A 12202-nucleotide genomic window follows, 5' to 3' on the forward strand; every position below is an offset into this window, starting at 1 on the left:
GATGCTGTACAACAGTAGTCTAACAGTGGGACAGTGGGACATTTGGGACAGTGCAGCTCCCCAGTCTGTACTGTGTGTACGGGTGCATATTTAATTTTGATAATAACCCCTTGAAAACAAGTCACAAAGTCCAAATTTATTTTCTGCTAAGTAAACAGAACAAAGAACATTCATGTAATGCTCACCAAGTCATTTCTGAGAACTCATACACTGAGCATAGCACTGAATTCTTTGATGCTCATTTAAATATGTATTATATTCACAATACTACAAAACACTGAATGCTCAGAATTAGGAACTAACGATTAGGTTTCTTGTGAGCGCCGCTCGAGTCTGCTCAGGATGGCCAGAAAAGTAAACTATAGTCGTCACAGAAACCACAAAGACAGAATGACCTCTTCCCTCCACTGAGTGTGGGATATATTGTGTGGCACGAATTGCTGACATAATTATTTCAGGCTCTGCTACAGTCCTTTATAATGTTAGAGCTTCTTTTCTGTCTCTTGTTTCATATGCAATGGACAGCAACATTTAGCAAGAACATTATTATCTAGATGGGTAACAAATTAATGAAATTCTTGAATTAAATGACTGGAGAAATTCCAGACAGGTGTACTGCCAGATTCAATTTAGCACTGAACATCCTGCTCGACACCCAGAAGAGCTGCTGTTCCTCAGGTGTCTCAGAACATCAACGCAGGACATGATCAGACTGATCAGATATAGCTGCAGTACAACTTCTCTTTACAACGACCAACAATCATGTAAGAGGTCAGTGGTGTAAAAACCTTTAGCATTGGTCTGCAGAGATGTGGAAAAGATTGCATGATGCACTGGTGGGGTGTTTGCATTTCTGGGGGAGGCTGACTATCCCCTAAGGGGATAAGATGAGAGGAAGTGTCAATTGACTGCCCTTCACATGGGAAAAACTGATTGAGTGCCCCCTAGGGTGCCCCTCAATACAATAATTATGGTGATGTGCCATCAAGAGCAAGAAAATTCCATAACGTGTCTTACTGAGTGCCCTTGTAGTGGAGAAAAAAGTGATACAGTGCTCTTTAAGGTGCCCTTACAATGGTCTAAAACTTGCCATCAATACCCCCCTTCCTGACAAACAGATCATAACATACCATATATATTGTTCATATAGTTATATGTTTCATAGAAATGTTAGATTTATGCCCATTATTGCACATTTGCACTGTCTGTTTTGCACTATTGCTATTATTTGCACTTCTGGTAGATGCTAACTGTATTTTGCTGCCCTGTACTTGTACTGAGCAATGACAAAAAGTTTAATCTATCTATCTATCTAGCTAAGGAGCTAACTAACTAAACAGGTAAGCCATTCCATGGAAACATCCATTTTGTGTTCCCTAGCATTTACAGATATATTACACTTCAAAAACATGTTAGGGTTACAATTTATTTGTATATTAAAATTAAACAATAAGTTACTTTAACAATCTGAAATGTTTCTCATTTAGCTCATGATTTCATATGAAGCTTTTAGTTGACGTCACTGGCATTACCTACTTTATTCTTAGGTAATTGTGAAAAATAGAATACAAAATGTCTCATGTTAAGAAGTTAATATCTTGCTTTTTCCTTGTGATGCTCATTTTGGACAAATCAGTCACTCAAAAAAAAAAAAAAAAACTTTAAAATTCTTAAAAAACAAAGAACAGTTGTCATTGGACGTCATTGTACAGTACAGGTACTTACCATCTGCGTCCTTTCTGCAGGAAGCTGTTCAGATGAAGTTATATTGTTGTAAACAAACTTCTAAACATTAACCAGTGAACTAACATCACACTCTCTGAAGCCAGCCAGTCATGATTTACTCTCATACAACATTCAGTGAGGCAACATGTCTTAGAGCTGCTGAGGCAGCAGATTTTAGTTCCTACACTATCCAATTCTATATCCTAGTATCTAAAACTTTGATGTATTCATATTTTCTTAATCAACCCATTCTGTGTTCCGTAATCTCTCTAATTAAATGTCCTAATGAAGCCAAAACACAATCCCAATTTACAGCACTGGTCCAGAAAGTAAAACAAATGCATTCTATACTTTAATTGTTTTCTGCCTAGTTGTATGTTTTAAATAATTCAGTGCTAAAAACAGCCATTTAAAATTAAATGTTTTCAAAATGCACTTATTGAGATTAAGACTGGTTCGGTTGTTTGCAATATGTGTTGAAATATATGGTAATATGAAATTATTTCAATGTTTAAATATATTTTCTGCATTTATGAAACTGAACCAGACAGAAAAAGAAGAAAAAAGGTGGTGCAAACCTGGGTCTTCTGAATTTGATTTCAATGTGCACTGTAAGACCTGATGAGTTAAGTCAACTGTTTGAGGAAACTGATTGCCTCAAATGTTTCAAGTTAAATAAGTCATTCACACTTAAGTAAATTAAAGAAATTGTACGAACTCCATTTGTTTTGTTGATATTAAAATGATTGAGTGTTTGGGACTTTTGTTTAAGCTGTATTAACTCAATATAATTAAGTAATCATTAATTAAATTCACTTTTATGATAAACTAGACTATCATTTTGACAAATTCATAATGTATTGCAGAGATATGATTATAGACATTTGTGACAATGTCTTGTCCAACTTAATGTTACTCCAGATCACTGCACCAAACACTGACAGCTCAATGCAGAGTGCAGATGTAGCCTCCGTAGCTTTTAGCCACAGCAAAATCACACTCAGCAGATATGAACTCAGTAACTCAGCTCTCTCAACACTGATTTTTAATCAGCACTGATTGGCATGAATCACATATGTTTATAAAATCTTGTTGACACAAAGGAAGGTATGCTAGGGAGAATGACAACATACAGACGGTGAAGAGACATGCCCGATATGTAAATATATGGTACTAAGAGCCAATAGGAATGATGTGAGTTTTACTCAAGAAGGTTGCATTGACCAAATATTTATCAAGTAAAGCCATGAGTCTAAACTACATTGTAAAGTCCATCCTGTTTGATGGGATCTTTGAGTCTGAAATCATCAAAATAAAGTTATGGAAAAAGCATGAGAGTCCAAATCATTTAAATATAAACATTTATGCTCTCTATCAAATTTTCAACAGTCAACCCATTAGTGGCCTGTTTGTATTTGCATGTAAAGTCTAGTTAAATAAAAATAGTGAATATAATACATTTAAATAAAGTTACCTTAACTCAAAATATGCTGAAAAAACAATCTTACTCAAAATGACTGAGCTACTATCTCAACAATTCATTTTTGAGTTCATTTAAATTTTTCAAATTAAGTTACTCCAACTTTCTGTAGTATTTAAGTTGTGTTAAAGTTATTCTTCATTAAGATGTGCAGTGAGTTTTACAGTGTGAGATGAAATGCACAACTTCCTTTTATTTCATGATTCTTATACAACTTCATCACTTGTCTCTGTGCATGAAATCATTATATTTCCTTCTAAACCAGTGGTATTATTTCTTTTTTACGCTTAAATGGTAAATATTGCAGTAATATTTTTACTGTTTTATGCAATTACCTATTTTTTCTTAACTTAAGTAATATATACAGTTCTGTTCAAAAAAAATACAAAGCCAATTTTGTTGAAAGTAAATGTATAAATTAAATCTAATATGATGCTGATACTCTACTACTTTACTCAACTTCACACGTGGTAAAAAAGTTGTAAAATAAATTTCGAATGAATTAAGAGGACAAGAATCAGGACAAGAAAATTAAAACCCCTATTTTTTTACAGTACAGGTAATACTAATACTAAAACTAATACCAATAATAAATAAAATGAGGCTGTAAAAAGAAATGAAGAAATGCCAGAGATGCCCAGAATGATGAACAGAGCTTGAACCAATACCTTCACAAGAAATTACTTCAAATTTATAATTACTTCATTAAATTTATGAAGTAAATAATTTGTTATTTCCAAAATAACTGAATAAGTCTGTACTGTTGAATTAAGCATCTAACACCTGTTTATGTTTAATTGACAACATTTAAAGTGAGTTAAACGAAAGTTAACATGTGAGTGATTCTAAACTTTTGAATGGTAGTCTATGTACAAAATGGAATGCTATACACTTTGACCAACAGTGATAATGTTATGCCTTAGGCAAATTAATATATTTTACAGTTTTATTAGCAAAGTGTCTACGCGAGTCATTCGGTTCCACATACATAGTTTTATTCAGTTTGCCAACAAAAACAACACCAAAGTAATGTACAGGTTAAAAAAGGAAAACAACATTTTATTCTTTTTTTTTTTTACTTTGAGTGATAAGGAACTGGACCAAGATAGAATGCATCTGTGCTTCATTTCAGCTGAATGGAGTTCTTCTGTGAGTCCTGCAGAACATTTTACCTTCTGACTGACAAGTGACACGAAGACCGAACCCAGTTTGCTGATAAATGAAATTACGCCAGTTCCTTCATATTGCTTGCTGTGTGGGTGGGAGTTGGCTGCCTCTATGCGGTGGGATTGGTTATCTTGCCCATGAAGAGGATGCTCTTGGTGCTGTCCTCCACAATCAAGACCACGAAGGGTCTGTTGAGGTTCATGGTGTCTGGCAGAGACATGGGCATGATCTCTATGGTGGTGGCAGCAGCTGCTTCAGTGCCCTTCTCATCAACTTTGAGGACGGCCTGATGGAGGACCTGTAGGGAAGTGGGAGGTGAATTTCTTTCCAAAGTCTAAAGAACCTGAGAAAGAGTTGTGGATCTTTTTCTAATCATGGAATATCACATTTATCAACCACCATGTTAAGAATGTAGAGAACTGTGTATATCTCTTGTAGACTACATTGTTTTGCCTAATTGCTTTATTTGTCCCATGTCTACCAAAAGCTTTGCTGAATCCAGTGCATTTTTGCAATGTGTTTGAAACCTTCTCATCTCCCATCTATTGGTACACAAGCATGCTCAAGTCTAAAAAAGTAATGGGAAAGGTATGGATGCATTTCAATGATGCTTAAGACGTGGATGCTTAAGGTTCAAATGACACTCTTAAAAATAAAGGGGTTCTTTGCATGATCCTTAAGGTTGTTTCTTCTATGACAGTGGTTCTGAAACTGATCTTCAGGGTCCCCAAGATGGTCCACATTTTTGGTCCAACCCAGCAATGCAGTGGGATAAGCAAAAATTTGGACTGTCTGGGGGTCCTGGAAGACCAATTTGAGAACTATTGCCATAGAAGAAGGACATTAGGTTCCCTGAGAAACCTCAACCTCAGTGGGTGGTTCCCTTAATTCTCTCCAAAAAATCCCACCTCACATTAACAAGACACTTCAAGTTACATAATTGCTCAGAGAAAAACAAAATCAGAATATTGTCTGATGTTTTCTTGTCAAAAATCACCTTTTTATTGTACTCACTAACACTTTGAGATTGCAGTTTTGGTGGGATACAATGAGACTGCAAATTTCTCCACATACCTTGGAAGCCTTCACTTTGGTCCCCTCACTGATTCCTGAGAAGTCTGCGCTGCCTGAGAATGCATCGACAATGCCCATTTCCTTCAGAGTTTCCGCAAGACAGGAGGATGCAGAGATGGAGAACTTGGGCATGAAGAGATCCACAGAGCTGGAGAACAGAGAGGATTGCAAAAATGTCTTACATGCAATAAATTTGTAGAAGTGATTGGATGGTCAATGTAGTCTGCAGCAAAACTATTGGAATCTGCAAATGTTAATGCATGATCATAAGGAATCATGAGCTGGTGACAATTCTAGAGCACAAGCAGCTGGTTAAGGATCTGCTCACAATTTCCATTGTCTGGAAAGTCATCATGAAATGGCAATTAAAGGGAACTGTGGAATTCTGAGCAAGATCTTGAAGAACAAGAAAACCCTCAGAAAGAACTGCTCATATGCTACCTTAAAGGCAAAGCAAAACCCCCAAGTGACAGCATAGAACCTGCAGAAGGTTTAGCAGACAAAGGAGTGTTGGTGCACTGTTCTACTGTGCAGCATTGCGTTCACAGACATGATCTGCATGGAAAATTGACCTGTGAACTCATCATGAAAGTCAACACTCAAGTACGCAAAGCAACATCTAGCTCAGCCAGAGGCATTTGGAAGAAGAAAGGAGCAGCACTGTGGCAACTGTTAAGCATGGAGATGGATCTGTTATGCTTTGGGTTCTGTAGCAGTTAGGCACAAGAAACATTGCATGAGTAGCTAGAAGAATGGATTACACAGAATGTCGGCAAATTCTGGAAGCAAAAGCTGAAAAGAGGCTGGCTCAAAAAAAAAATACCTCAAAATCTACCATAAACTACTACTGGAAATGCAAACTGACACTTTGGGAATGGCCCTTACAGTCCACTGACTTGAACATCTTTAAAAATCCATGCTGTGTATGCAGGACGACCCAAGAACATTGCAGAACTAAAGCGTTCTCCAAGGAAAAGTTGGTGAAAATTCCTAAAATAAGACTTCTACAAAATAAGCTTTCTACAAAAAGCCTTTGCGAGCTATGATTTCTACTAAAGGAGGTGTTACTAAGGACCTACTTAGTAGGGTGTCCAAACCTTTACGCATGCCGCAACATTTGCAGAAAATGTAGTTTGTTTAAATGCAATTATGCATGCAACATAACATTAGTTAAAGAATCAGTCTGCAGTTTTTGCAGTTGGAAAATATAAATGTTTCCAAAACTAAAATTTCCTGCAGTGTGATGATATATGTAACTGGAAAGTTGTTTTAAGCCAAAAGCAAATAGTGCATTACCTTCTGAAGAGCTTGGAAGTCCATTCCTTGAGATGCTCCTTGCAGATGTTTTTCTCCAACTCTTCCATCTTTCCCTCTGCAGGAAGAATGATCATCATGGAGGTGTTGCCTTTGTAGGGTACCATGATGATGGCGGTAGAGCTGTCTCGGTCGTGGTAGAAGTCATATCGGCCGGTTCTCTTCATCATGTCCACAGACACCTTGGTGTTCTCATCCACGTGGAAGTCAGCTTTGTGGGTGTGTTCCACTTCAAAAGGCTTTTCCCATTTACCTTAGAAGATGAAATTCAAGTCTTGTTAATGTTATCACCAGAAATCATGTTTCAAATCTCATATTTCAAGAACAGTACCCACTTCTTCATAGAACATTTAGGTGGTAACTGTACCTCTGAAATACATGTAGTTGATCAGCATCATCACAGTATCCTGGTCCAGGGTCTTGACCATGTCAGTGATCATATCTTTGGTCTTTTTGGCGATGTACTTGTTGACTTCTTGCACAGCGACATCAGGTTTGGAGAAGTCCACACTGAAGGCCTCTCCTTGGTAGTAATGCTGAGCGTCCTTTAGAAACTTGTCCACAGGTTTGAAGCCTTCTCGGATGGCTACAGCACTTCCTGCCTCCAGCAGCATGGCGTCCTGGCTGTGACCCAGCATGTGAAAAAGGTGCTCATAACCTTCATTGACCTGATCAGGAGTGAGGGCGCTGTAGCCCAGGGTGCTGAAGATCTGTGAGTGGGTTTCACCTTTGGCTCCCAGGGCCAGCATGGACAGAGCCATGGAGATGCTCAGTGGAGAGAAGAAGATGTTCTTGCCTTTGGCGTCTGGATGGGCTGCCAGCTTCTTATAGAGGGAGAAGGTAAAGTCAGCATTGTGGGGGGCGAGTCTGTGGGACAAGGCACCTGCTCCATCGTGGCTGGGGTGAGGTTCATCCTTGCCATGGTGGAGATGTTGATGGTGATCTGCTGAATGGTCATGGTTTCCCTGAGGGGCTGCCCAGACCACTGCCAATAGGAGGGAAACCAGGAAACAGCAAGAGATCTTTCCCAACATTTTATCTCCTGGAAAAAAAGGTTAGTGCTGATTTAAATACACATTACAGATGCAAACTACAGTGTTAATCTGAAATAGAAGCATAAGAAACGTAAGAGTCCAGAATGATGAACAAAGCTGTAGAAGACTTTAAAATGCCAGAAGAATGTGTAGAACATCAAGAATGTGAAGAAATATCCAGAATTAAATTATAATAAAATTTATGTTCAGATTGATGTTCTACTAAAATGAATATCCAGAATAAAGTTATAATAAAATTAATTCTCAGAATGCCTCTAATGGTTGTGCACATTTCTAGACATTTTTACTTCTTACGGTAATTTTTAAGTAAAATCATCTCACTATACTGGCAGATAATTTTGCTGGTTTCAAGCACATGTCTTAAAACAAGCAAAATTATCTGCCAATATGGTGAGATAATTTTACAGTTAGAAGGTAAATAATCTTAAATTATGTTAATAACAATCTTAACAGGAGGAATATTAGATTTATCAACTATATTTAAGATAATTTTACTGACAAGATACATTTTTTGCAGTGTTAATTATCAACTTGATTATCAACTTTTCAAGATTCTTTTATAAAATTCCAGTGTTGTTTATCATTTAATAATGTCTTGTTTTTTCCCAGATGATTGAAATTTAGAACTTTAGATATGTACATCAAATATTTTAATTTAGATTGTATAAGTTATTAAGGAATAACCAGCATGAATATGATGGTTTTTAAACAGCAGCATAAAAGCAGATTCATGGAAAAATGTAATTTCTGATTTAATGAAATATTCTCAAATAAGACAAAATGTGTTATTCAAGACCAGTTTAGGGCCTGGCAGTTCACATGGGAATCAATGAAATAATTCATAGAAATCACTGTGTGAATTATTTAAAGATGCCATCCGAGAGACTCGCTGACCCCTCGCAGATGCCGACAGATATCTAACATGCTAAAGATCTGGACTGTCGGGGTCCAAATCCAGCAGTGTGAACCGTGACCTTCAGTGAATGTAGCGCCAAGCTACAGCCAATGAAACTGCAAGACACAAGGGAGGAGAAACCTGGGGGAGGAGCTATGCAACATCAACAAACGTAGTTTGTAGACAGATTTGTGGATATTCGTCTTGGAGAAAGATCTTGTAATGTAAGACCCCCCTTGCTGATTAGTCAAGTAGTGATCAAACCACGACAACGTAAACATTCCCGATTACAAGATAGCAAGTTGTGTAGAGTGAACAGTGCAGCCACCTGACAACTTTGAAAGTCACATAGTGTGTCTGTGGCTTTAGTCAGCACATTTGAAAGATTTTAGCTTAGCTTAGTTCAATTCAATTAGATTTTATTGTCATTATACCAATACAGGGTTATACAGTATAACAAAACACTGTCTGGCTACTTCTCCATGCAGTGATTAAAAATAGGTTTAAAAAAAGGCTTTTGAATTTGTTGAATTATTGCACATAAGTGCTTACTGAATGCTGATATCTGACTGAAGTGAAATTTTAGCCAACATTTTTCAATTTGTTCCATGTTGATAACACTCTCATTTGCTAAAGTACGTACTTTTAGGCCCAAGCATAAAATATTTCATCTTTCTGATTTAATTTATTCAGCTTTATAAAGTACATTTGCAAAATGGCATATGAATTATTCATTTTTGCATGTAACTTTGAAGTCAGACTAAGACTTCACAAAAGTTCATACGTTTTTCATACAATAATATCTCAAAAGGGGCTAATCTTATTTGCATCAGACCTTTTGCTGAACAATGACAGTTATTCTCAGTAACATAAAAAAAATTGCTCTTCCATGATTTCAATGTTTTTGAAAATGACTTGTTTGATTAACATGCACAATAAAAAATTAAATAGGAAAACTAAAAAAAAGCTTATTATTTCCCATTATCCTTTATAATGCTCCTTTTATCTGTTGTTGGAGGATATATTATATGGCAAATCTTTGCAGAAGCTCTCAAAAGTAGTATTTGCTTGAAAGAAAACTCATAAGAACATTAGGAGATAATTAGTTAAAGTACACTGGCTGTGGGTGCGATGGGACATGGTGGATAAATGTTAAAATTGATATATCAGATGATCATGTCTTGTAAAGTTGTGTAATTTATTTTGATGGTGTTGATAGGACTCTTTGGCAGCCCCTGTAATATATTTAATGTATAAAAGATCTCCAGCAAATGGAGAATATATCACACTCTCAGAAAGAATATAGACTTTAAAGGTTACTTGGAATGTATTATTTTTCTGTTCATTGTTTTATATTTATTTATATTGAGATTGTTAGTCAAATACCTCATGTGTAAAAAACATTAACCATGCATGCTTTTAAAATGTTAATTAGAGCTGCCTGTGTTCAAGACAAAGTTTGAAGAAAAATAATTTAGTTCCTTTTTAGCTCCTAATTTTGAAATTTGAGTAACCTGTTGAAAGATATGTTGATAAATGTATGCATTCGTTTCAGTGTAATCAGATAACAGCAATGTCTAATCTTAGCTTCAGTATTTAGATGCTATTTATGTGATTTTTGACCTCTGAGATTATCTTTAAAAATTAATAACTACAAAACTCTTTGGAGCTGAATTTAAAACTTTGGTTTATAAAGTGAAATCGATTAAGTGATTAATTGCTTTGAACTGATTTGGCACAGAGATAACTACAATGCATGTAGTGTAATATTTAAAAAGAAAATTCTACAATATTCTACAAACATTATTTGCCAGCATCTGTCTTAAGGAATCAATCACCCATGTCAAATGTATATATTTGGCTACTTACCACCAGTGCCCTGTCCACAGGAGACAACCTAAACAGAGTTCTACCCTTTTATAGGTTCTTAATGTCAGCTGACCTCAACCTTTAAACATTAACCACCGATGCCAACATCACATTCTTTGAACCAATCAGTCATGATTACTCTCGTACAACATTCAGTGATGCAACATGTCCTGCAGCTGCTGAGGCAGCAGATTTTAGCTCTGACACTGAGTGGGAATTTTCAAATAGAATCAAATATCTGATACAGTAAGGTCTATGAGACACTCATTTGCTCAAATTAAGCAACTCATTTGCTCAAATTAAGCAACAAGTTCTGTGTTCAGTAATCTTTCAAAAGGATCTATGAAGCCGTGATACAATTCCTACTTACAAAGATGATACAGATCAACTTTTTTCATCAAGGTACAGTGTAAATGTACCCTTGAAGTTACAGCAGTGGTTTTAAGATGCAACTGTGTACCTTAAATACGTTCTTCCTAAAAAATGTTGTTTAAAAACTTAATATTTAAAATTAAACAATAAAATAAAATGGCTGAAGACAAAACAGAGTCTTTGGAGTCAATACAACTTTAAAACATATAATTTAATTTAATTTCAAAAATAATTTAGTCCTTAACTAAAGGTAGCGAAGACATACCATTGAGGTTCCACCCCGGTGCAGTTTAGTACCTTTGTTTCTAAGAATGTGCTTCAGTACTATTTTACATTAAGTGTCGACTAACTAACATTAATTAATATAGCTAAGTGATGTTTAGTAGATGGTGCTGATGCATTACTAAGTGAAGTGGAGGGCAGTGAGGGCAGTGAGAGCAGTCAGTGGCAATGAGGGGCAGTGGCAGGCAGTGAGGACAGTGCAGGTAGTGGAATGCAGTGAGCAGCCATGTGGGTAGTGAGGGGCAGAAGCATTATAAAGATCTGGAAAATGAATGTTTTTCTATTTACTGTTTTATTTTTTATTCTTACTCAAATGCTCATGTATGGAAAGCAGTGCAAGTAGTGAGGGGCAATGAGCAGCAGTGGGGCGGCAGTGCAGGTAGTGGAGGGCAGTGGGGCTGTTTTCACTCTGTATTTACATACTCTAAGAGCACTTTGTAAATTGATTCAGTCACTCCTGTAAAGTACAGTGACTGAGATAAGAAGGAGCAAACATCACGGTCATAAACATACTGTGTATATGTGCCTCTTTCACTGAAACCTTCAAAGGGGCTCAGTACATAAAATACAATTTCCATTGAGTTCATGATGTTATATAACTGTTATATCATTTTAGTGCCTGAAATGTTATATTATTGCTATTTTGTGTGACTCTATTAGATTTTGGTTTTAACATCCATTGTAATATAACTACACTTATATATCATATATTACATATATATGTTAATAAACAATGCAAAACACATTAAAAACTGATAGACATGTAATTTTACATGTAGGTCCAATGCAGAACACTCTCAGTAAATCTCTCCTACACATATACAGTCACATGCAAAAGTCTGTGCGCCCCTGGTCAAATTCCATGTATAAGTTGATTTTCTCAGTGTAAATCAGTTACATATCCTCTACAGAGAGCACATTTCTGCACATTGTAATACACAGTTACTGTTTATTTACTGAATTTAACAT

General features: G+C 36.2%; 1 protein-coding gene across 1 annotated transcript; it reads right to left on the minus strand.

Moving 5' to 3' along the window:
* Positions 1-4237: 4237 nt before the first annotated feature.
* On the minus strand, positions 4238-10678 carry LOC118802746 (alpha-1-antitrypsin homolog). Its single transcript, XM_036563214.1, has 5 exons — positions 10580-10678; positions 7128-7802; positions 6743-7013; positions 5447-5594; positions 4238-4670 (listed from the first exon to the last, which is right to left on the minus strand). The coding sequence occupies exons 2-5, from the start codon at positions 7792-7794 to the stop codon at positions 4482-4484; spliced, it is 1275 nt and encodes a 424-aa protein (XP_036419107.1). The 5' UTR covers positions 7795-7802; positions 10580-10678; the 3' UTR covers positions 4238-4481.
* Between the last annotated feature and the right edge of the window lie 1524 nt (positions 10679-12202).

The sequence above is a fragment of the Colossoma macropomum genome, unplaced genomic scaffold, assembly GCF_904425465.1.
Source record: "Colossoma macropomum unplaced genomic scaffold, Colossoma_macropomum, whole genome shotgun sequence".
NCBI lineage: Eukaryota > Metazoa > Chordata > Actinopteri > Characiformes > Serrasalmidae > Colossoma > Colossoma macropomum.

Bases quoted from the DNA above. Each gene is read 5' to 3' on its own strand.
- LOC118802746 (XM_036563214.1), bottom strand. From the start codon at position 7,794: ATGTTGGGAAAGATCTCTTGCTGTTTCCTGGTTTCCCTCCTATTGGCA. The intron at 5,595-6,742 runs GTAATGCACTAT...TCTGTTCTCCAG, and splicing joins ACTTCCAAGCTCTTCAGAAG to CTCTGTGGATCTCTTCATGC. The intron at 4,671-5,446 runs GTATGTGGAGAA...ACTTCCCTACAG, and splicing joins CCAAAGTGAAGGCTTCCAAG to GTCCTCCATCAGGCCGTCCT.